The sequence below is a fragment of the Rhinoderma darwinii genome, chromosome 3 (genome assembly GCF_050947455.1).
Source record: "Rhinoderma darwinii isolate aRhiDar2 chromosome 3, aRhiDar2.hap1, whole genome shotgun sequence".
Lineage (NCBI taxonomy): Eukaryota > Metazoa > Chordata > Amphibia > Anura > Rhinodermatidae > Rhinoderma > Rhinoderma darwinii.
Window position 1 is genome coordinate 15,447,264 of NC_134689.1, and position 26,276 is coordinate 15,473,539.

The 26,276-nt window shown below is 45.4% G+C and overlaps 1 protein-coding gene across 2 annotated transcripts; it reads left to right on the plus strand.

The window, feature by feature from the left end:
• Nucleotides 1–5,240: 5,240 nt before the first annotated feature.
• CWF19L1 (CWF19 like cell cycle control factor 1) lies at nucleotides 5,241–26,276 on the plus strand. 2 transcript variants are annotated; one of them, XM_075856017.1, is made up of 14 exons: nucleotides 5,241–5,396; nucleotides 6,719–6,803; nucleotides 8,245–8,329; nucleotides 8,733–8,834; nucleotides 10,180–10,394; nucleotides 11,044–11,162; nucleotides 11,317–11,401; nucleotides 12,810–12,953; nucleotides 14,270–14,375; nucleotides 15,819–15,898; nucleotides 18,488–18,697; nucleotides 21,788–21,907; nucleotides 22,042–22,139; nucleotides 24,099–26,276. In XM_075856017.1, the coding sequence occupies exons 1-14, from the start codon at nucleotides 5,374–5,376 to the stop codon at nucleotides 24,241–24,243; spliced, it is 1,617 nt and encodes a 538-aa protein (XP_075712132.1). In that variant the 5' UTR covers nucleotides 5,241–5,373; the 3' UTR covers nucleotides 24,244–26,276. The 2 variants fall into 2 exon arrangements, with proteins under 2 accessions (XP_075712132.1, XP_075712131.1); XM_075856016.1 differs by lacking the exon at nucleotides 5,241–5,396 and adding an exon at nucleotides 5,699–5,839.

A 26,276-nucleotide genomic window follows, 5' to 3' on the forward strand; every position in this document is an offset into this window, starting at 1 on the left:
TGGTGCAATCTACAGGGGGCTGTGTGTGGCCCCTTTAATTTATTTTCTATTAATTTATTTTTATGTTAACACCCTTATATAACTATATCGCTTGTAAAATGTAGAAATGCTTTTATGCTCCTTGAGTTACATTAAAAAAATTGTGAAAAAAAAAAATGGCACCTCATTGATTGGTAAAGAAAGCAAACATGGCGAGGGGGAAGGAGATGTCGGGAAATAAGTTGGGGGGGGGGGGGGGCGCCAATCTGCATCTTTGCCCCGGGTGCAGGAGAACCGAGCTACGCCTCTGGCAGAGCGATCGACTAACGTAATAAATGGAATGGGTGTACTATGATACCAAGAAAGATCATCAAAATTGGGGTTATTTAGTTTAGAAAAAATACAACTGAGTGGTAACCTCTAATAACTATGTATAAATATATAAAAGGGCAGTACAGAGATCTCTCTCATGATCTATTTATACCCAGGACTGTACCTATAAGGGTATGTTCACACGCAGTAGCAAAATACGTCTGAAAATACGGGGCTGTTTTCAGGCGTAAACAGCTCTTGAATTTCAGACGTTTCTGTAACTACTCGCGTTTTTCGCGGCGTATTTTACGGACGTTATTGGAGCTGTTTTTCAATGGAGTCAATGAAAAACGGCTCCAAAAATGTCCCAAGAAGTTACATGCACTTCTTTTTCGCGGGCGTCTTTTTTTCGCGTCGTATTTTGACAGCGACGCGTAAAATTACACCTCGTGGGAACAGAACATCGTAAAACCCATTGAAAGCAATGGGCAGATGTTTGTAGGCGTAATGGAGCCGTTTTCTCAGGCGTAATTCGAGGCGTAAAACGCCCAAATTACGTCTGAAAACAGTGCGTGTGTACATACCTTAACAAAGGGCATCCCCAACGTATAGACGAGAAGGTTTCACAAACATAGAAGAGGATTCTTTACTGTAAGAGCAGTCAGACTATGTAGATCTCTGCCAAAAGAAGTTTTTATGGAGAATTCACTAAAAGAGTTTCACAGGGGCCTGGATGCCCTTCCGGAGTGTAATCAGAGTCGTAACTACCGCCGTAGCAGCCGTAGCGGCTGCTATGGGGCCCGCAGCATGAGGGGGCCCATGTCGCCCGCCGGCACGGGCCCCCACCATGACCGGAGGCTCCGCTAGCAGCCGCTATGGCTGCTACAGCGCGACGCCACTGAACACTACGGCAGAGCAGGTATCTCCACGCTCTGCCATTAAACAAAAGACATGTATCCCCTATCCACAGGATCTCCACAGGACAGGGGATACCTGTGTGATCGCTGGCATTGATAGGGAGAACAGGGGACTGAAAGTCCCCTGAAGTTCTCCATCACAAACCAGGGGGTTACCTACAGGGGGGCTGTATAGCGTTACCTACAGGGGGGCTGTATGGCGTTATCTACAGGGGGGGCTGTATGGCGTTATCTACAGGGGGGCTGTATGGCGTTATCTACAGGGGGGCTGTATGGCGTTATCTACAGAGGGGGCTGTATGGCGTTCTCTACAGAGGGGGCTGTATGGCGTTCTCTACAGGGGGGGCTGTATGGCGTTCTCTACAGGGGGGGCTGTATGGCGTTCTCTACAGTGGGGGCTGTATGGCGTTCTCTATAGTGGGGGCTGTATAGCGTTACCTACAGGGGGGGCTGTATAGCGTTACCTACAGGGGGGCTGTATGGCGTTCTCTACAGGGGGGCTGTATGGCGTTATCTACAGAGGGGGCTGTATGGAGTTCTCTACAGAGGGGGCTGTATGGCGTTATCTACAGAGGGGGCTGTATGGCGTTCTCTACAGGGGGGGCTGTATGGCGTTCTCTACAGTGGGGGCTGTATGGCGTTCTCTACAGTGGGGGCTGTATAGCGTTACCTACAGGGGGGGCTGTATAGCGTTACCTACAGGGGGGCTGTATGGCGTTCTCTACAGTGGGGGCTGTATAGCGTTCTCTACAGTGGGGGCTGTATGGCGTTATCTACAGGGGGGCTGTATGGCGTTATCTACAGAGGGGGCTGTATGGCGTTCTCTACAGAGGGGGCTGTATGGCGTTCTCTACAGGGGGGGCTGTATGGCGTTCTCTACAGGGGGGGCTGTATGGCGTTCTCTACAGTGGGGGCTGTATGGCGTTCTCTACAGTGGGGGCTGTATAGCGTTACCTACAGGGGGGGCTGTATAGCGTTACCTACAGGGGGGCTGTATGGCGTTCTCTACAGGGGGGCTGTATGGCGTTATCTACAGAGGGGGCTGTATGGAGTTCTCTACAGAGGGGGCTGTATGGCGTTATCTACAGAGGGGGCTGTATGGCGTTCTCTACAGTGGGGGCTGTATGGCGTTCTCTACAGGGGGGGCTGTATGGCGTTCTCTACAGTGGGGGCTGTATGGCGTTCTCTACAGTGGGGGCTGTATAGCGTTACCTACAGGGGGGGCTGTATAGCGTTACCTACAGGGGGGCTGTATGGCGTTCTCTACAGTGGGGGCTGTATAGCGTTCTCTACAGTGGGGGCTGTATGGCGTTAGCGCCATACAGCCCCCTCTGTAGATAATGCCATACAGCCCCCACTGTAGAGAACGCCACACAGCCCCCCCCTGTAGGTAATGCTATACAGCCCCCCCTGTAGAGAACAAGTTATAGTTACTAGATTACTGGAGATGGGAAGTTGATCCAGTGATTTATTCTGATTTATCCTGCTTGCCATATTGGTGTCGGGATACACATGGCAGAATATTAGGCTGAACTGGATGGCTGTATTTCCTTTTTTCCGGCCTTACAAACGATGTAATTCCAGTGAAATTAGGGAAAACTCTGGACTATGACAGGTTGGCGACCTCAGCAGGGACTAAATAGGTCAGCAGCCGATTTAATCGCTCATCTGGGAGAGATTTGGTGCCGTTTATTTCAAGATCCCGTTGCGTTTCCCGCTGACATCCCACATTGTGCGGCATGAGCGGAATTTATTGTCTTTCCAGTCGCTGGGCTCACCTACAGCGGATCCTCATGTTTTTTTTCCATGGCTATTTTGGAGGCTGCTGACGGCTGGTGATATATGACAGGGAGAGCACGCCACCCCGACACTTCACTCACATAGCAGGCCATTACAATTCAAGGTCAGCAGTGATACATCTTGCACTTCAACACTTGATATCAGGCTATGTTCACACGCTTACTAAAAAACGTCTGAAAATACGGAGCTGTTTTCAAGGGAAACAAGCTCCTGATTTTCAGCCGTTTTTTTTAAGCAACTCGCATTTTTTGCTGCGTTTTTTACGGCCGAGCTTTGGAGTCAATGAAAAACGGCTCAAGAAGTGACATGCTCTTCTTTTTCGTGGGCGTTTCTTGTTTACGCGTAAAAAAAACGCCCCTTCAGAACAGAACGCCGTTTTTCCCATTGAAATCAATAGGTAGATGTTTGAAGGCGTTCTGCTTCCGATTTTTCGGCCGTTTTTCAGCTGTTTGCGGCCCGAAAAACGGCCGAAAATAAGCCGTGTGATCATACCCTAAAACATTTCCTTGTCATATTCACAATTTTACATTAGTATTACATTTTGTTTCTACTACAGATTCCCTGGGCCTGTAAGCTTACAATCTAATTTTTGTTGTATGGTATTCTGCATATAAGCCTGCTGAGACTCTGCTGCTGTGTGCCGCTATTCCTGGCGTTAAACTCTGCTATGTCACTGCGAGGCCTGGAATGCCTGGCTGTCATTTAACAAACGCGGCTCTGCTGTTCCTGAACTGCAACCCGGCTCTACTGTATGTCCGCTGCTAAACCCTGAGTGGCCTCGCTGATCTCCTAGCTGTGGTGTCCGTGCTGTGGACTTAGCTCAGTTGTTCCTGCTGCAAACTCAGCTCTGCATACCTACTGCTACTTGGCTCTGCTGTTATTGTTGCAAACTCAACTCTACTGTTCCAGTCCCTAATGTGCTGTGTCCGTGCTGCCGATGCTGGATTGTAGGGCGGCTATGCTCCAGTTTTGCGGATTCAGCTCTGCTGTTCCTGTTGAAGTTTTACTTGAACTTCTGTTTCATGTTCTTAACTCTGCTACATTGGTTAACCCTATAATGTTTTTATTTTGTTAATTGAATCTTTAAACTTTATTTCCGTCCCCTGTATGCAGTTGTTTACTCTCCAACCCTCCTGTGGTCTGGATATGTAGCGAGCCGGACTGTTACAACTGCCGTATATGTTCTCCAAAATGGTGCGAAAGAGGCTACAACTCGTCCCGCAAATAACGCGGCCTCGCACTAAAAAATTATTTACATCCTGAAGATCAAAATTGGTTGCGTCTTTAAGGGGTTAATAAATTTGGCGCATAGTATGACTTGTCTTAGTTACGACACCGCTATCACTTTTGGACCGCCATAAACTTTTTTTGCCGCAATTTGCAATAAAATTCAGATATTTTTTTACCAAATCGCCTTTAGTATTTCTGCCACACAAGAGGGTTTGGAATTTACGTGAAGGGGTCCGCAGGTCAGGTCCCTCCCCCTGTTTACTTGGAAAATTGCTAACGCTACACTATAAGGGCATGTTCACACGGGCTACTTTCGGCCGTTATTCAAAACGGCCGCGTAAAAAAACGCCCTGTCGGAACAGAACGCCGTTTTTCCTATTGAAATCAATGGGCAGATGTTTGGAGGCGTTCCGTTTCCGATTTTTCGGCCCAAAAACCGGTTGAAAATAAGCCGTGTCAACATGCCCTAACGCTTTGATGCGGCCACAACATGGACACATTTTTGCGTCCGTATTATGGCCACGTGGATCACGTGATTCATCTGGACAGGACTTAGATCACACGTGTTGCGGCCATCACATGGTTGGAGAAATGCATCTGCACAACGCACACCCGTTATTTACATTTTAGTTATTTCTGTTGGTTTCCTGCCTGGAATTCTATAGTGAAGCAGCCAATTACCTACTAAAATACCCTGTATTTCCTACACGTCAAAATCAAAACCACGCCCATAGAATGACGGCCACGCCCTCCGCGAATAAACCCTTCCCGTACTCATAAACTCCTCCCACATTTCGCGTGTCTATATTTTTCTCCTATTTATGTTTTCGCCGAATATTGTCCTGAAATAAACTACAATTTTACGTTAGTAAAATGTATAAATTCACTGCTTTAAGAAAAAACAATCTTGCAAGACTCTATGATGTATTATGGGAATCGTAGTTTTCTTCCTGTTTCTTCCGTAATACCGCGATATAAATGAAACTACAAATCCCAACCGTAGTTGAGCGCGATGATTGATCACATGATTCCGGCTGGCCTATCAGGTAGGAGCCTGGCCGGAAGTTGTCTTGTGGGTATTCCATGCTGTATTAGTGGGGTTTTCGGACTGCTGAAGCTGAGGTGAGCCGGAGACATGTCGGAGAAGGCGCTGCGGGTGTGAGTATGGACAGGAAGAGGGTAGTGAGAGACGAGCAGGGTTGTATTAGCTGCTCCTCAAACCTGCTTGTTTGAAACCTATAGAATATGGCGCACACATTTCCGGGGAAGTAAAAGTGGAGCAGTTGCTCATGGCAGCCAATCAGAATCCACCTTTCATTTTTCAGAGTACTTTTGAAAAATGAAAGCTGCAGCTTGGTTGGTTGCTATGGGCAACTGCTCCACTTTTTACTTGCACCAGTATCTTACCAATGGTTGGCAAGCAGTAACTCTATAGGGTGCTGACCGTGGCACTTGCTGCCTGTAAATGACATTTTGTCAGTGTTGGGCCTCGTACACACGACCGTAGCTGTGTCCATGGTCCGTGATTATGTCTGCCGTTTACGGACCGTCCACGCAAGATGTGCATTGACTTTAAGGAGCCCTAACCGCAAATGTGGACGGTAAAATGATACTTCCTGTTTGATTTCGGGCTCCTAGACAACGCACAGACCGTGGAAACCATGGTCGTGTGCGTTCGCCAATAGGATAGAAAGTGTTCTGCCATTGCCTATAGTATGCAGCTGCAAAACTATGGTCGTGTGCATGACGCCTTAAAGGGGTATTCCGGTTACAACAAGTTACCCCCTATCCGTAGTGTAAGGGCTAGCTCGCTGATCGGTGGGTGTCCGGCAGCTGGGACCCCCAGTTCACGAGAACTGGGAGCCTGAAGTTGCCTGAACCCCCAAATCTGAACCGAGCGGCGGGTCGCTCATGTGCATTGCCGCTCCATTCGTTCTCTATGGCAGCGTCGGAGATGGGCGAGTGCAGTGTTCGGCTTTTTCCGGCGCTGCCATAGAGGATGAATAGAGCAGCAGTGCGCATGAGCGACCTGCTGCTCGGATCAAACTTGGGGCTCGGGCAAATTTGGGCTCCCCGTTCTCGTAAACAGTGGTGGGTCCGAACTGTTGGAAACCGAGCTAGCCCTTACCCTACGGATAGGGGGTAACTTGTTGTAACCGGAATACCCCTTTAAAGGTGTAGCCTGGAGGAAAATACCTTCACAATACACGAACGTGTAAAGAAATCGATTGGAACAAATGCCAAGGTTCAACATGTGGCCCGTTTTGCCCACTTTTGATGCCAACTGTTCTTCCAGGAACCACATTGGTCAGACGATCTATCGAACGCTGTTTCAAACTACAAAAGAATATCTTTTTGCTAAGAACACCCAATGCATTGTGGAAGTCTGCCCTGTAATATTCCAATGACTCCCTGTAGGGGGCGTCTTACTCCATTACTCTTGTAAGTGCTGGTTCTGACGGTTTGTCTTCTCTTTACAGATTGGCCTCCGGTGATGTTTATGGAAAGTTTGATGTTCTGTTTAACAGGGTTCGTCAAATTCAGAAGAAGAGCGGACAGTTTGACGTAAGTAAATTTAATGTTAGACTTTCAATATACCAAATAATGTCAAGCCTGGAGGAACCTTCTCTAGGGGACTGTTCACATCTGTGTCGGCGTCTCTGTTAGGGGAATTAGTCACAAATTTGGTTGGCTTTGCCGGACAAAATGGTGAAGTATACTGTGCTATTATGTGTAGCAAAATGACCGGAACCGTGACGAAGACTCGACGGAACCGATTAAAATCAATGGGTTCCATCATGCAACGGATCCTGAGCTTGCAGTGATTTCGCTGTTCTGCTCCTACGATCTATGGGGCCGACGGAAATAGCAGAGCGATTTACTTTGCTGTTTCTGTTGACCACCGCCAAGAGGCCACCATTGTAGTGAATGGTGGGGGTCCCAGCAGTCGGCCATTTATCACCTACCCTGTGGATCGGTGATGAATGTCTATCTTGGCACAACCCCTTTAAGCCAGGATCCCGCGAACGGTTTTGATGCAGTTTTTGGCTCCGTTTTTTTTTTTTTTTTGGTTTTTGCTTTTTTTGGTTTTAGCCAATCCCCGGAATGGACATAAAAGAAAGGCGATGCATCAGTCTTTTCTTCATACCTTTCCTTTCTTTTGGATCCACTTCTGCCATTGGCTCAAAAAACTGTGTGCGATTCTGGCCTAAAATGACCTTTGCGCTTTGCTAAGGGTTATGTTAGGACTACGTGGCGACGGCGGTGCCGCAAGCTCTTCCCTATGGCCATCCAGGTCACGGACGACTTTTCGACAATCGCAAGAAAATTCAACCAGGTCGAACTCTTTGTAAGGATTGTCCTCGCTCTTGTCGTCTATAAGGAGACATTCGGTTGCAGTGATGCGGTTGTGGTAAAATCATGGGTGATCGTCTGACGACCTCGTGGTAAAACTTCCAACCATCGCAATAACTCAAACCATATTGGAGTTCTTGTGTTTGTCCCGTGACTTTCTCCTTATAGGTAAACATTGGTGACGGACAATTTTACAGCAAAAGTTGCCGCGATGCCTTAGCCCTAATGGGTATTTGTCACAATGCAGATCCTTGTACTGTTGGGGCATCTATTGACGTTCGCCTCCCTCAGGGCATCTATTTGGCCTTGAGAGATTAGTCTGATAAAGGGAATCTGTCAGCAGTTTTGATGGGAGTGGGAGGGCATCGTAACAATACTTATTATTCAGATGTTCAGTTCTCGCGGTGCGACGGTCGCAAGTGCTGCCGATGGCCAATCGGGAGAGGCCGCTAGAGCCGTCACTGCGCATAGGGATGTGGATGTCCGCGTGTAGTGCAGGGGCACAAGCACATGAAGTGCCGGCCTTAGTGGCAGTCGCGATGCCAGGGGAATGCTCTGTACCGGGAAACCAATACCTCTTGGTCACCCTGTGCTGTCTTGTCTGGATACTTCCATATCTATTTGTTATTGATTTTTCTTTTCGTTTTTGCAGTTGTTGTTGTGCGTTGGAAGTTTCTTTGGAACTGGCCCGGAAAGTGAAGCCCTTTGGCAGGAATATAAGTCTGGAGCAAAGCAGGGTATGTCATATTATACATAATGGAAGCGGAAAACCCGTTCAAAGACGTGTCCTAGGGGGACCCTTTGCATGTGCCCTCTTGGGGCATACGGATATAATCGTATGGGTTTCCTTACTCGGGACGTCCTCCATCAGGTCAAGCAAAGAGCTGCTATAAACATTCAAGCGTAAAGGTTTTCTTTATTTTACACGTAGTAATGTTGGTTTTTAATTTGGCTACCAAACCTGTTTATTTGGTTTCTATATATTTGGATTTTTTTTTTTAAAGTCCTGAACCCTGGCAAATCCTTAGGATAGACGACATGACTGTTGTTCTCTTGTAACGCCCCTATAGTAAACCCCATGATGAATAGTTATTGATGTGAAATATTTTATAATCCTCAAATTTCTACTTTTCCCTTCAGCTCCTATTCAGACCTATGTTCTTGGGGCAAATAATCAAGAGACGGTGAAATATTTTGAAGATGTTGATGGCTGTGAGTTGGCTACCAATATAACCTATTTGGGTAAGTCGTTCTCTATACATGGGAGACGTTCTACAGCTTTTCCATGAACACCCGAAGATTTGGTGGCACTTACAAGCAGTAAGGGACAAGGGAGCAGAACTGAATCTAACTGTATAGCAAATGAAAGATATTATTCAGGGTCTATAGAAAGCGGAATGGATCCCTATGGGCACCGGCATTGGGGCGTCAGTATAGTCATAAAACTTTGAGGGGACCTTGAGACACCCTATTAAAGAACAATGGACTCCTCCTTTCTTTGTTTTTCTAGCTTTTAAAGAAAATGTGTTTCTAGAATTTTTTTTTTAGTTAAACCGTTATTGTATACATGATTAGACATTGTTATAATTTTTTCACAAGTCAGGAAATATTATAAATTAGATTCTAATTTATAACATTTCCCTGTGGTGGCCACTAGAGGGAGCAATTCCAAAAATTGCAGCATTGGCATGTGGTAAAGAACCTCATTGCTTTATGCTTTAAAATTGGAGAAGACACACTCGCTCTATTGTCCTCACACAATCCCCCCTCCCTTATCCTGGCTAGTGCCAGGAGAAAGGAGGGGATTGAATGTTCAAACCTCCTACACTGTGTGCCGCCATTTTTTGAGCGAATGCACAGTGTAGTAGGCTTACATACAGTGGTAATCGGACAGTAAAACACGAACAAACACAGACATAACTTACCTGCTCCTGCCGCCTCCGCTCCTAGTGCTTCTAATCACATGTCCGGAAGCCGCGACCGGAAGTAGTCATCTTACTGTCCGGCCGCGGCTTCCGGTCCACAAGAAAATGGCGCCGGATGTCGCTCGGCCGAAGACCTTCCATTTGGACTGTGTGGGAGCGGCGCATGCGCCGTTCCCACACAGACGGCGTACACCATAGTGAATGGAACGGCTCCCGTTCACATTCTCTATGGGGCTGTATGTGCTGTATTCCATCTCAGTATGTGTCGTTAATCGACACATACAGAGATGAAAAAAAAATGGCAGCCCCCATAGTGAAGAAAAAGTTAGAAAAACAAAAAGTAAAACACAAACCCACAAAAATAAAATGTATTTTAATAAAACACTAAAAGCAAATTGATATATAAAAATATTTTTTTTTCGCTACACCCTTCCTTTAACTGCCCAGTTTGCCAAATATTTTTTACTATATTGAATTCGGTGTAGAGGGGAAGAATCGGCTACTGTGCATTTCTATGAAGCCCGGGTGACTCTGTGACTAAATGGTTGCTCCATAACTTCTAACATGGCGGCTGTCACTCATTCCAGGTTTCTGCTGCAAAAAAAAAAGAGTTCTTAGCATATCCTAAGCTTTTTTTGAGCAAAGATTTCGTTAATTTTCAGGTCGTAAAGGAGTATTTACTGGTGCGTCCGGCCTCCAGATCGCCTATCTAAGTGGCATCGAGTCTTCCAGCGAGCCAGCTCCTGCCTACTGCTTTGTTGCAAAGGATGTCATGTCCCTGAGAACGTCCCTGACGTCAAACTCCAAATTCAAAGGTGTGGATATATTGCTGACGTCTCCATGGCCCAAAGATGTCTGGAATTATGGCAATGCTCCGGTGTGTAGGTTTTATTTTTTTTTCATTTACTTTTTCTGTTGCTCCAGGCACAATTTATACTCACATTATTAGTACAGTAAACATTCATCACTTACATTGCAGACTTTATACATAAACTGCTGGGATTCTCTCTCTCTCATCAGGATTATCCTGGGGGACGATGCAGGCATTTTCCTGGCAGCGAGATGAATGGCCTTACTTGTAATACATGGATGGGCCATGTCCGCCAGAATGAGAGATGTTCTTTTGCAGTGCCTCATAAAAGGGGCGCCTGAGTTTGGGAACCTAAAAGGCATATGTATAGGGAGGGATTAAACACTACACTAAATGTTTTCTCCTCAAACACTAACTATTAGAATACTGCCCCCTATGGACAACTGAAGGACTAGGAGAATACTTATATTTGACTGCTATAGGGATTATTTAGAGGGACACTTAATCTGGATCTTGAGTTATATCGGATACAATTAGACCAGATAGACCGTAACAGCGCCAAATATAGCGCACTCCGTATAATAGATTTGGCACAAAACTATCTAAAACGCAATCAATTTGCACTTTTTTTTTTTTGTGGTGCCGTTTGTCCGGATTCCGGCATGTTTTGCTTAGTAATTCTCCCTCAATGAGTTAGTTTTTCTTTTTCCCTCAGACTGATGTAAACGTGAAAACTTGTGGATCTGCGTCCGTCGCCAGTCTCGCTGCCAGCTTAAAGCCTCGATATCACTTCTCTGCACTACAAGGAGAAAACTACGAGCGGCTTCCATACAGGTCGGTAAGGACTCTTTAAACATCATTCGTTGTTTCGTGTGGCGTCATCCGTCTGTCCGGTTCTTTGTTGATTGAGATCTTTTCACTTGTTTTTTTTTTTTTTTGCCACTTTCCGGCATTAGAACTTATTTGTGACATTTCCTTTTTAATATAGAAACCATGTCGTCTTGCAAGAAAATGCCCAGCATGTCAGTCGGTTCATAGCATTGGCAAGTGTCGGCAATCCTGGTAAGAAAAAGGTAAAGTAGGCCACCGGCATCTACATTAAAAACACACCTGATAGCGACGCCCTGGATCACAGTAACACAATTTAACTATTCAAGCAGGATGCATAGATGATATACCTGGTGCCCTCCTTTTCAATGTTGCAGCCAAGGTTTGTCTCATTCCTAGTCCCTTCTTAATGTATGGCCACCAGCTCCTCAGAGTACCCTATACACCGTGTGCTTCAGTAGTCTAAAGGTCCTCTTACACGGCCTGTCCTGTGGCGTCTAAACGAGCGCCAATCAGCGAGGCAGCTGGTTGATCGGCGCTACTTTTCACAAGGTGCTATGGATGGGGGCGAGCGCTCGTCACTCCGATCTTGTCCCCATACATTTCTATAATGTCGGCAGCGCGTCTCCCTATTGACACAGGGAGATGTCCTTCCGAAAACGATACGATCAGCAGATGATTGAGCGTTTGCTCGTTTATCTTCTGATCGCTGCCCTGTTTACACAGGGCAATTGTCGGCAACTAGTGTTCTATGAACAGTCGTTTGCCCGACAATTGACCCGTGTAAATGGGACCTAAGACACTTTCCCTGCTCTCGGATGGATCAGCGCTGATTGTAGTCAAAAACGGGGGAGGGGGGGGGGATGCTACTACTAAAGCACACTGTAGGGTAGTCTGAGAAGCTGGTGGCCTTTTTGCATACATGAAGAGGGGACTGGGAGGCAGCACATCAATCACACTGAAAAGGAGGGCACTTGGTATGAAATCTCTACATTCTACACGTACAATGACACGCTTACTGGGAACCAGAGGGTCGCCATAACATTTTTGCTGACGGGACAATTTTAACACTTGTTTAATTTAAAATTCTGTACTAAATGGTGCCGTTCAAACCTCGTGACTTGTTCCCGGAGGTCCTGAAGCTTTTCTAATAATGACGAGCCGCACGGCCCCATGGCACTCAGGGCTTGCGGTGTTCGTGTCAGCGAATTATCAAGAACACGATAGCAAGGGGAACTCATTACATTGCCTATTGCTTGAGTCCCCGAGCAGAGCATCAGCTAGCACTTCAAACAAGTGCTGCGCGCTGTATATTGCACCTAGAGCTTTGAAAACGATGGTTTTATGCCTTATATTCCAGTTGGGGCAAGTGTATAAAATAAGAAATCAACTTACTTTGCGTCTTTTTAAAAAGGGAAAAAAAAACTGAGTTGGTTTATGCTGCCCTGTGTCTCCATGGTAACAGACTACAAACAAACCCTGTGTAGTCTGATCCTGCAGTAATTCTCTCTTCCATCTGACTCTTCTTGAATACCTTCAGAATTTTAAAGTAATATTCCGGGTAAGAAAAGTAGCGTGTGATGCACGTGTGTACAACATTGCTGACCAGTTTTGGTTCTGTAAGGCTTAACCCTCCATTGTTTCACGTTGCAGTGCATCTATGCGTTTAGCATTGTGCCAGTTAGTCTGATGGATTCAGCGGAGCTGGTGAAGCAGCCACTAGATGTCACCGAAAACCCATATAGGAAATCTGGAAAAGATGCGAAGACGACTGCTGGGGCTAAAGCCTTAGAGGAGGTAAAATGATGTGGTGTTGTGTGACAATAAACATATGCCCCCAACCCCCAAGTAAAAAGCATATAGAAACTTGTGATCATGGATGAGACTTTTTTTTTTTTTTTTTGGGAGAGGGTGTGCAGAAGTAAAACACTTCTCATGTTTGCATGCTGTGAGATGCTAATACATGGCTGAAGTAACTGGTCCACTGTCTCCTAAGGCTGTAGTGACACGTGGCCACTCAGAATCTGTTCCATACATGTGACTGGGGTTGTTTCTGCAGCACACACTGTTAGTCCCATTCATACGAGTAGGACCGTCTCAGATATTTCTGCAACAAATCCCCCGAATGTGGATATACCCTAATACACTCCTATTCAGCTGGAGGTGGGTTTTGAGGGCTTGGCACTCTTTGGAGAGTGCGCTGCATTAGAAGTTTCTAGCCAGAAATAGATAGGGGGAGACCAAATGGATGCCTCCTGGGACACATGAAGCGGTGATACTACAGCACTCTGCTTGCCTGGGGAGCGAGCCACCGGCTGCAAAGCTGTGTGCATTTAGGTACGCCATTATCCAATATTTCTAGATGTCTGGGTAAAGCAGGACTTTAGGCACATGGCCTAAAGTCTTGTCACACACTCGCACACCGGAAATGGCCTGCCGATCTGGCTGAAATCCATGCAAATTTGGAACCAAAACTACCTGACCAAAGCACAGCTGTATATTAGGAACTGCTTGATAAACTGTAATCCAGGATATTTTATAATCTTGCACCAAGCAGGTCCCATTAATGGCCATTGAAGGAATTCCTTTTAACCTATGTGCAAATTTTAAAGCGGTCTATCGTTCTGTTCCTGCCTTGGATCTTGAAAGGAAAGCAGATGGGGAACACATGGGGCCCCTGGGCTATGTCTGAGGGTTGGAGCAGTGTGTGTCGTTCATGGCCGTCGTAGCTATATATATATATATATGTGTGTGTGTGTGTGTTGTCTCTCCTGCTTCACAATAGGTGCAGTGTTCCAGATTTATACTCTGTTCCACCACTAGATGGCAGGACTACGGCTTTCAGCATGTTGATCACACGAATCTCCCAGCCTCTTCATGACTGAGTTTTCATTAATCTTCTCGTTTATCAATCCGTTCTAATAGCTTCTCCCCGGCATCAACTTCCCAGAAGGTCCTCGCTGGTAGTGACACGGCATCCGGTTATTCACAAGGCTTCCCTCTTGACCTTATGGATTTAATGTTGTTCAGACTTTTTCCTAATTACAACTTTCATTTGGATTATTCTTTGTTAGACGCCGACTAATTTTGATTCATGTCTCAAATCTCCACAGGAAGAACCAGCTCAGCAGTTTTTCTTTGACTTGAAAAGGCAGCAAGGAAAGAAACGTCATTCGGATGGGAGGGGCGGGCACCAGGCAAAACAGCCAAGGAAACACCGTGAGTGACAAGTTTCCCGGTTTGGGGTGATGTTTCCCTGGATATAACGTTACACGACATGAAATAGCCGAACTCTGTCTGTCAATGCTCTTTAGTTAACCTGTTAGGGACCTGGGCTCTAAATCTGCACTATTTAAATGTACAGAGCGGGTTCAAAGCTCCTGCAATATAGCAGGAATAGGTTGTGTGCCCGGCTGACAGCCAGACGCCGATAGTGATTTATTACCAGTGGCGGATTAGGTAGACCATAGGCCCACCATCTCCACTGCCGTGCCACGCTGCCCCCTGTAGCTGGTGCCACGCTGCCCCCTGTAGCTGGTGCCACGCTGCCCTGTCCTCTCTTCCAGTGATGCAGGCTTGGTCTTTTCTGACATTCCTCCTCCAGCACAGCGATGCAGGCAGTGAGATCACCTCACAAAAAAAGTATCGAATGGTGGATCAGGGACCGATGATTTTCTTGCCCCACCAGCGCTGTCAATTGTCTGCGACCAAAGGATGCAGATACAATTGATTCTTATTGTGTTTGTTTTGTTTTCTTTGGGCGACCTCGGACCCAACATGGCCGCCCCAAACTGACCTATGGGGATCTGCTATAGTTTATTAGCATTTCTGTCTACTCCAATTCCGCTTCCACAGTTCTCAATCAGCGCTGTGTAGTGAATAGTGTCAACGGCAGTCCGATAATGGCGGGGCTGCTAAAGCTGATCATACGCATTAGATGTGCGTCGGCCAATATCAGCGGGACCTGCTGACCATCTAATGTATATGGGGGTGTCCTGGTTCTCCCCTGACGGGACCGAAGGATCGGGCATGTTAAATTTGAATACGCATGATCCTTTTGTAAAGAGAGAAGCCGATGCCAGAGGAGTCTGACATCGGCCTTCTCACTATTGAATCCGCCTGCACGCTCCACCGAGGACTCTGTATGGGGGAGTTTTGCTACACACAATTTAAAAAAAAAAAAAAAAAAAAAGTTTTTAAGTGTTGTACAAAAGTAGTAAAACACAAACTATATTCAGTATTGCTGTAATCGTATCCGCCTCGCAGAATAAAGTGAACACTTCATTTTATAACGCACCATGAACGGATTAACAATTAAATCCCCAAAAAACAATGGCGGAATTGCTTTTTTTTTTTTTTTGTATATTATATTCCCCCCCCCCCCCTGAAAAATAAATTTTTAAAAAGTCAATATTTTTCAATACACTAATGTACCCCAAAATGGTGCTTTTGATGAAACACAACGCTCCTTGCAAAAACGTATACTTACTACATCAGCCGAAAAATTTATAAGTTATGGCTCCTGGAACACCGTAATAAGAAAACGATAAAATTTGTCCTCAAGGCCAAAAAATTGCTGGGCCCTTCAGGGGTTAGGCTACTGAGTGTTCAATGAGCTTCAGGCAGAGAAACCTTCTATTAACCAGCGTTCTCTTCTTACAGCTCAGCCAACAGGACCCTGCTGGTTTTGTCTTGCCAGTCCTGAAGTGGAGAAGCATCTGGTGGTCAGTATTGGGGAACACGTAAGTATTAAGGTTAAAAAGAATTATACTAATAAGTGACCTTTTAGGTTTAATGTAAATAATACATCATCTCTGTATAAGGGCCCATTCACACGAGCAGGAATAACGTCCGTGTGCTGCGCATGGAAATCGCGCACAGACCTATTGATTTCACACGTGCGTTTTCACGCAGCGAGAGTCGCTGCATAACCTATACTGGTGCGTTATCGCGCACCAAGCGCCCATTAAAGTCAATGCGTGTGTGAACCGCGGACAGCACGCGGATGCACACACGTGTGCGGTGCATGTTTTGTGAATCCATTTGATTTAAAATAAATAAAAGATGTGCGTGACAAACCCAGCCCCTCGCAAAGCACACTGATGCATAACGCTACACACACGGACCAGATTCACGCTCATGAATCTGATACGCTCGTGTGAATGTAGCCTTAAAGTGGAGCTAAACGTTTGACAAACTTCTGACATGTCATAGTGACATGTCAGTTTGGATTGGTGGGGGTCCGAGCACTGAGACCCCCACCAATCGCTAGAACTAAGCAGCTGAAGTGCTTGTGTGAAGTGCAGAGAAGTGTCAGGATTCTGAATAGACATCACGTACTGGCTGGAGGTAATGTATATTCATTGTCAGGACACTTGAGTAACATTAATGTGTGTGTGGCTGCACATAGTGATCTAGTAAGAACACGATGCTGCTGTGTAAATGAATGAGAAGTGTATGACGCTGATTGGTCAGCGTCATACACTTCTCTCCACAGCGCCCACTTGGTCAAAAAGTAAAACACGCCCAGTTGGTCATTAAACGAATTAGCATAAAGCTAAAATAGGTCATAACTCCATCAAAAATGATCGTTTTTCTAAATAAAAAACACTGCTGTAATCTACAGCGCCGATCACATCATGTACAAGATAGGCCACTTATAATGTGGTGACAGACTCTTTAACACGAGTAAAAATAAAAAGTCCTGTATCGCCCCCCCCCCCCCCCCCCTCGGGCAATCTGGCTTAATAGGCAAGATCTCTTTAAAATAAAATAGCTTGAACCTTGTACGTAGGATCCCTTGACAATAAGCAGATCAGTGTTTTCTCTGCTGTGACCCCCAACAAGCCGAGGTAATCTGGGGAAACCTGGCAGAAAGTGTTCAACTTCTCTGCAGCGCCACCACAGGGGAATAAAAGCATTACACAGTGCCCAATCATATTAATGGGTTGTCTGTGTAATACAGGACAGGTCCTCTGGAGCAAGGGACGCTCTTTGTAGATACTCTCCATTCTGGTCAAGAGATGAGGATCCTGAACGTAGAAACCCCACCCACCCCCTCTATTAACCCAGAATTCCCTAATCGGGGGTGTGTTTTCTAAAAGAGACAACCCCTATAAATGTGGAGGTAAATGTTGGAGAAGGTGGATATCCCCTTGTGTATATGCTGTGCTGCTGTTCTCACTCTTCCTGCACTGATCTCATGATAATTGTATCTGCAGTAACCTCGTCCTGGCACGTTTCCCATGACTACCTGACGTCACACTTGTTTATTGCAGAGTTCAGCTATAAAGTTGTGGTTTTTGTTCTCCGAGTAGATTTAAAGTGGACTTGTCACTTGTACGTAGTACAAAACACTGGTGTATGGCAGAAGTGAAGCGGAATCTAAAAGGCTCAAACAATATTTTTTTTGCGCCGGCGCAATTGTATTTAAAGGTGCAGGCGCAATGAACAGGCTTTTAATGCGCATGCGCAGAATATTGTAAACAAACAGTCAGGACAATAATAGAACAAGACAGAAAAATTGCAATGACTTAAAAAGAAAAAAAAAAAAAGTTGTGCAAAAACCCTTTAATACAATTCTGGTATGCTGCAGTCACCACTAGGGGGCGCATAGGAGCTCAGCGTATAAATGTCAAACTCCGTAATAAAGCCGTTCGCAGCCATTTGGCATGAATCCCCCAGTGATAAGATTTTGTCTTCCTGCAGCTAACGGGATTTGGAGTTCCATTGCGAGAAAATTGAGCTCCAACTACCCCCTCCGGTTCCAATGGGTGGCCTATCCTAGTGCTAGGCCATCAGTGCTGTTTCCTGGAACACCTATTTTAAAGTGCATGTCCACCTTCTAACATAGTGTTTTAGGTCAAACATCTTGTGTGGATTCATTTTTTAATTAGCTCTTTATAGCGGTCGGAGTCCCTTTTTCCTGACACCGAACTCCAAATCCCGGGCACACAGATGTAAAGATTTTGTCTACCTGCAGCCACCACAAGAGGGAGCTAACCGCATACTGTGTTATGAGTCCTGTGTATAAACATTATGTAACAAGCGCCCTCTGGGGGTGGTTGCAGGCAGCCAGAACTTTATCACTTTACGGTCTAAGAAGGACATTTGGACCTCTGTATGAGAAATCTGGAGTATCCATGCTACTGTAAAGATATATTAAGAATCTTATCGGCCCAGAATTAAAAAACAAAAAACGACGGTGTTCACAGTGGGCTATGGCCATCTCTATTTTAGTAATTAACCCTTTTGCATTTACGGGTCCTGCAGAGATTGCAGTGACCACTTTACTTCCCCTTTTACATGAAGCTGCTTGATTTTGGTTCCAGTGTTACATCGCTCTTGCTAAGGGCGGCCTGACGTCGGACCACGTTCTCATTCTGCCCATCGGGCACTACCAGGCCATGGTGGACCTCTCTTCCGAGGTGGTTGAAGAGTGTGAGAAATATAAAGCTTCCCTGAAGAAGTTTTACAAGTCGAAGGGGAAGAGATACGTGATGTTTGAGAGGAACTACAGGAGTCAGCACCTTCAGCTGCAAGTAAGAGCCGTGTTTCGTGTGTGTGTGTGTTTTGTATTTTAGGTTTTCTATGGTGGTTCACCACAGGAAGGAATCAAAAATGTCTTTGAAAGCTAATTTTAAATGTGGGCAGTACCAAGCGATGACTGAGCTAGTGGGCGCAGTCAGCCCATCTGACCATTGTATGACCTTGGTGTTTGGTGCATGAAATGGAAATGTGTTCATAACCCTGGTCAGTGACAGAGGTCATAGCCTAATTGAATAGAGCGCGCCTTATTTTCACACGCTTGCCTTAAAGGGGTTGTCCTCCATAATGTTTTCGGACCTATCGATTGGGCTAGATCCTAAGGCGTTGGTTAGTAGGGGCCTGACCATTTGGAATCAATGGGAGTTGCTGAGCCATATTCATTGGCCACAAAAGTTTAAATAGTGAGTGATAGAATCTCCCAGAAACAGTCTGGGGGGGGGGGGGGGGGCTGTGTACTTTTTTTGGGCATTCGGTACACTCTGCGCTCTGGGGGGTCTTCGTTGTATAGAGTAGGTAAAAATCGAGAGGCATATTGTCCACTCTCCTGACATGTCTGTTTTAGGAATTACTTGTATTCCCCATGAGAGAACAATTCTGGAGCATCTTTTCTTAGATTTCGGTGTTGTTCCTCTGTTGTTCCTCCTAGAAATGTATGAGTAAATTTAACTTGTGATTTCATGGGGTATACAAGTGTTTACTAAAACAGACCTGCCAGGAGATGGGACAGATTCTCTTTAAGACTCTGCCAAACGTTACCCCTTTTTTTTAAATTTTTTTTCTTTTTCTTTTTCTGTCAATTCAATTACCAATTTGCTTTGCGCGGAGGGATGTCGGGCAGACTGGTTGCTATAGATAAAGTTCTGTATGTTCAGTCACCAGAATTGACACACGAGTCAGGTGTTCAGCTCAGAGCTGGATGGGCACAGTGCTGGCAGCAAAGAGGGGGAACAGCCCGGCAGCCATGGATTAGTCATGCCGTTCTCCATCTCGGGGTACATTATTAATCCGATTTTTCTTAGCAATACAATTTATAGGGAAAGCCCTTGTACGTAATGTTTTTCAACTATAATGTAAGTGAAATTGTGACGTTATTGCGGAGGCTCATCCGTTTACATTGCGGGTAAGTCAGAAAACGTGACATAGATAATAAGAGTGGCCGGTGCCTGAGGTCATTTCCAGATCTGTGCCCTCCGGTGCCGCATCGACTCGAACAGATCATTACATTTCATTAGTTTAAGTCTGGAAAGTCAGGTTTTCCTGTCTTACATGATGACGTGACTGGTCTGAGGGACGAACTGTCCCAGTGATGACTTACCTCTTAAAGAAACAGTAACCTACGTTTCTATATTCTCTGCAATCATTTTTTGCGATGTGTTAAATGTCCTTGTATAGTCCCTCCAGTTGTGTAGATATGCCTGTCCTTACCGTCGTCAAGTCAGAAAATGAAATCGGGCCTAGTTGATTTAGTACTGGTACGTCTGTTTTAAAAGTTGTAGGCCACGCCCACTTCACATAAACCACACCCACTTTTCTTAAACTGGCAAGCGTCCTGAAAAGTAGCACGTTTACACCAAGATGTCCGTCATTTGAGACTTTATTGGGCTCGGTTTACGCCGACAACTGGCAGGATCACCTTTTTATTAATCAGTTTCTGAGTTTTGTCTAGTGAGGGGGGCGAGGCCTGACCGATTCATTGACCGCCCTCTCTCCAGCCCTGCTCGCTGCATAATACATCAGTTTTGGAGATTTCCTTTAAGGCACGGTTCCCAGGGGATGGATACGCTGCGTAAAAATGCAGCGTATCCGACCTGGAACCCGCAGTACGTTCCGTCTGACAACCGCACCATAATTTCTGATGTGGTAAAAAACACGAATACTTACATAAGCCGTTGTTATGACGACGCTGCCCTCCTTTGCTGTCCGGTCCGGCTTCCTTGGATGACACTGCAGCCTGTGATTGGCTGCAGCGGTGGTCATATGGGATGTAACGTCATCCCAGGAGGCCGGACTGCATGAAGGAGGAGGGCGTTTTGGGTAAGTATGATTTTTATTTTCCCGAGTTGCGACTTTTGCAGAGTATTCACAGCAATTACGCGGCAAAAATCACAACACTTGGCTTTCTGTTGCAGGTTTTTCATCCCCATTGAATTCAATAGGGAAAACCCGCAATAGAAAATAATCATAAATTGACAGGCTGCGGAATTGAATTCTGCACCGCAGATCAATTTATCAACTTTTACGTTTTTTGTTTTGGTTTTTTTTCTGCAGCGTGGGCCTGAGATTTTCTAAATCTCATTAACATTCTGCAGAATCTCCACACAGAATTCAATTGCGGAAATTCCGCAGCGTTTACGCTACGTGGGAACCCGGCCTAGGGCTGAGTTCACACGTGTCAGATTTCAATGCAGATTTTACCCTTTGCAATGCAAAGGGTCGAATCCGCGAAATGTGAACCCCGCCTTAAGGAGCATAAGCGATGCTTGACCTGTTCTGACTACAGATTCCTCCACTGTAAACAGAACTGTCCTTTTTTTTTAAAATCCAGGGGCTGCGGTGCCATTTTAATTATATAGTCATTCAGATTGCCCAATGTGTTTGCCAACATCCGCAGTAAACTTCCTGTGGGCATCGACTTCATCATTTTACTGTCGGAGCTGCAAGGTCTGTCTGCACTTAACAATCTTCAGAAATGTGGCCTCTCCGGTATCTGGGAGAAGAGATTGGAGTCCTTTCTGGTCCATGTCCCTCTTGATAAATCCTCGTATCGCTGCATGGAGCAGAGTTGGATTGTCACCCAGCTTTCCCCGAAAAGTATAACCAGCACTATTACCTATATCTATCTAGGATACATTGAAGCATCGGTAAAGCACGATCTACCACCAGCAGCTGCGCAGGGAGATCCGGTGTAGTCACCCACTCACTGCAGGGCCTGTTGCTTGGCAACCGCGTCATATGTGGGTGCTGCCTAGAAAACACATGACATGAGGGCACTCTTTATTAGAAGGCTGACACTCCATAGTAAACACGTAATATATATCTAGATCACATATTAACCCCTTGGCATATCTGAATTTCTCTACCAGGTGGTTCCTCTGCCATTAAGCTGTTGTGCCACGGATGACATTAAAGAGTCCTTTATTGTCCAAGCTCAGGAACAGAACATAGAACTGCTGGAAATCCCGCAGCACACGGACATCAAGCAGGTATGTGTTCCCTCCTCCACCCGCGTGTGTCTATTTGCCAGCCTTGCGTTGTGGTGGGATAAGCTGTTTCATTATAACATTCTCTGCTACTCCATCTGTTTTGTTTTTTTGTTTTTTTTTTTTGCTTTTTTTAGATTGTACAGCCTGGGACGCCCTATTTTTATGTCGAACTGGATAACGGAGAAAAACTCTTTCATAGGATAAAGAAAAACTTTCCACTGCAGTTTGGGAGGTAGGATATTACTGTAAGATGGAATGTGGACAGGTGCTTGAATATAACCTGTTCTGTTATCAGCCATTCCAGGCCTGGGAGAGGCTGCAATATTTTTCGAGTGGACGACTGACAGGAAGTTGAGAAATTCCTATCCCATTCATCACCACTTTATCTCACATATCTCCCATTCTAAGACTGGAAACACTTAAGGCCCTTTTACATGGGCCAGTTATCGGGCAAATGAGTGTTCATATGAACTTGCATTCCCGATCATTGTCCTGTCTGCACAGAGCAATGATCACCCGATGAACAAGCGATCAGGTGATCAGATCATTTATGCAGCAGAAAATATTATTGTTGGCAGCACATCTCCCTGTAAATGGGGAGACGCGCTGCCGACGTGATAGAAATGTCTGGGGACGAGCGATCAGAGTAACGAGCGCTCGTCCTCCAACATAGCTCCTTATGACAGGAGCAAACGAGCGCCGATCAACGAGCTGTCTCGTTGATCGGCGCTCGTTTACACGGCCCATGTCGGACCTTATAGGAGGACCCTTACATACCTGTGCAGATATGAGCAGCTAGTCTGAGAAAGACCTGTTTACATGGGCCGACAATCGGGCGAATAAGCGTTTGTAAGATCAGTTGTCTCCATACACTTCATCGGCCTGTGTAAACGTGCCTTTAACCCCTTGACACCTCACATACATTTATGCAATAAGTGTCAGGGAAGTATGGAGGGCGCTCACGGGCTGAGCATGCTCTGTACTCAGCGGGTGTCTGCGGTGTATTACAGCTGACACCCTGGACTAACTGCCAGGAACAGCGATCGCGCTGTTCATGGCCTTTTGACTCCTCAAATGCGGCAGTCAATCGCGACCGCAGCATCTGAGATGTTGAATAGAGGGGGCATCCCTTTCAACTGCTCATCGCGACCCCCCTACCCCCCCCCCCCCCCCCCCTCTGCAATGTGATCGGGGGTGACTATGGTTGTCATGGCAGCAAAAGGGCCCAATGAAGGCCCCGCTGGACTGCCTTCACTCTGCCTCTGTTTTACAGAAGCCTGTAAAAATAACAATATACTGCAATACATTAGTGTTGCAGTGTATTGTACCAGCAATCCAACGATCCAACAATAAATTTAAACCACCCAAATCGTTTGTTTCGTTTCTTTGGTCACCTTTTCAAAAAATAAATTGAATAGAAAGTTGTATGTGCCAAGAAATGGTACCAATAAAAACTACAGCTCGTCCCGCAAAAAATAAGCCCTCCCACCGCTCAATCCACGTAAAAATATAAGTTCTGACTCTCCATGTTTTTTTTTTTTTTTTTTTAACAAATGGTTTTCTTTGTAAAAGTAGTAAATTATAAAAAAAAACCTATATATTTTTACTGTACGGGGAAAGCTGTAAAAAAACGAAAGACCAGAAACAATGGAGGAAACAGTTATTTTTTTTTTTCCAATTTCAGCCCACAAAATTGTTTTTCAGTTTCCCAGTACATTATATGGTACTTTTAAATGGTGCCGATAGTAACTACGACTCCTCCCGCAAAAAATAAGCCCTCACGCCACTCCATTGACTTAAAAATAAAAACTGTTATGGCTCTTGGAAGGTGGGGAGTGAAAAACAAAAATGGAAAAATGTCTCCGTTCTTAATGAGTTAAACAAGTACTGATCGACTTGAGATCGGCGATTGTTATGGTCAGAATTCTTCCTGTGTAGAGGGTCCTTTTAACTCCTTGAGATTGCAGCCAATTTTGGCATTGAGGATTCAATTTTTTTTTTTTTTTTGGGATTGGCTTTATATAATCGCACCATTTTGGGGTACTCTTGTTTTGTGCTGGTCAGTAAGATATTCTAGGCTGTGGCTCCTTTAAATGGGTAACACGAGTGTGCAATTTCTCAACTGACCGGTGATATGGTGGATGTTGAGTGTCGGTTTCTCTCATCGTTCTATGTTTTTCTTCAATTACAGGGAAGTGTTGGCCAGCGAAGCCATATTGAATATACCAACCAGGGCCGACTGGAAGGCTTGTAAGCTCAGCCAGGACGAGGAGGAGAGCCAGGCCAAGTCCTTCAGAAGAGACTTTGAGCCATTTGACTTTTCGTTAGAAGACTGAAACGTGGGACGGTTTATAAATACAGGACATTGTAGTTTTCCGCGACCTGTTTTTACGACGTGGAAATACAATGCAAGTACGCCATGTGTGGTCGCATCCTTGAAGGAGCAGTCCACGCAAAACTGATATCTACTGCAGGGTCTGAACGGGCGAGGCATGATACAGGGACTCAAAGAACGCCAATGTTTTATGGGCCTCAAGGCCACACCTTCTCAGAGACTGTTTTGATACTTAAACCCCATAGTACCAAGCACATAGACACATATGGCAGCTTATAATGTGATATGGACGGTCTACAGCTCTAATTTACGTGTATTCCTGCCATTTTGAATGCTGATATTGGAGACCTTGATACACGAGATGCAAAATATTACACCAGAACAATGGGGGGGGATAAGGAAACCCCCCCCCCCCCCCTTTCATGTAATGCATGTAGGAGATGGTTCGTCAGAGGTCAGGCTACTAATCACAGCCGTGCCTGTCTAATCGATAGGGGGTCCCTAGCAGGAAACTGCCCTCCATGACATCCATATACCCTAATATGTACAGGGGCGATACAAACTGTACTGTACCATTTGAACAAAACCGAAAATGTTGATACTTGTTGCTGTTCACGTCCTCCCTTTAGGATCCACAAGTCTGCAGTCTCAGTATGTTTCCTTTCTGTATAGCTCCGCCCATGAGGAACTGTTTTCTCCCCTACAAGCAATAGTCCTAAGGCAGAAAACCTCTGTAATATGGCAGGTGATAAACAGTATGGCCCTACAAAGATACAGTATGTACCGAGCCTATGGGCGCTATATTCTGAATACATAGTACAACCATCTGCATGAGGCATGATCCAATCAAAATCTTAAAATACCCCATAATGGCCATCAAAATGTCACATAGTCTTTTAGGTTTTTGATTTTGTCCTTCCCTTACATTTTAGTATGGTACATGTGACCTCTGTGTCCAGCATTAGGCCCCATGCACACCACCGGGTCCATAGTTGCAGGCACTGCCAGCTGTGGACAGTCGTCCGTATTTGCAGACAGTGCTCTCATTATAAATTATGGGTGCAGGGTCCATAAAATTAAAAAAAAAAAAAATAGGACGTGTCCTATTTTTTTTTACGCCATTTTTCTACGACACGGGCACCTTCACATAAATATACGGGTCGGTGTCCGCTGGCCAAAGAAATGAAGAATGGATCTGTAATTACAGGCGACATCTGCGGGCGTGTGAATGGGGCCTTGGTAAGTTGGAGCACTCTACGTACTTCTAACCCTATTTATATATAACTTTAAAAAAAACTTTTATATTTTTATACTATATTGAGTTAATAGGGATTTGTATACTGGAGCACTCTGGGTGGTAGGGGGGGGGGTGCGATACTTCTATAGAGTGTAATGCCATAAATATTTGCTGTGATCAAACCAATTTTGACATTTTCTATTGTGGCAGTGTTTGGGTGGTATTTGTTTTACAGGTATCTCTTGTATGTGGGTTTTCACCTCCAGGACATTTATTACCTCTCCACAGTCTGGTGATCGCTTGGATCCCCACAGATCACTAGATCGGGGAGTCGATCATGCGCGCTACCGTTCAAAATCTATGGGAGTGTCAGTCAAGCACTGTTCTCGGCTGACCGTCCCACAGACTTTGAATTGGGGCGGCAGCATGCGTTCTCGACTCCCGCTACATTTTAACATCTTACCGCGGGTCTATCGTTCTAGTGATTGGTGGGGCCCCCAATGATCATACGTTATCACCGCTCCTGTGGATAAATGTCCTTTGTGGGAAAACCCCTTTTAATTGTAAAATTATTGTGACCCTCCAACAATAACGGGCGATTTTAGAAGGTTGTACTGCTAGAGTCCATGATCTGAGACGCCCGTGATCACAGGGGCCTGCAGCACATTGCACCTCTAGTGTTCCTTGTCATCCGTCTCCATTTCTGTTCTCCGACTATAATCCATGTGGACGGTTTTATTTTGAAGTGAAATGTTATTTGATATGTATGTAAATAAATTTGGATGGTTTTTAATAAG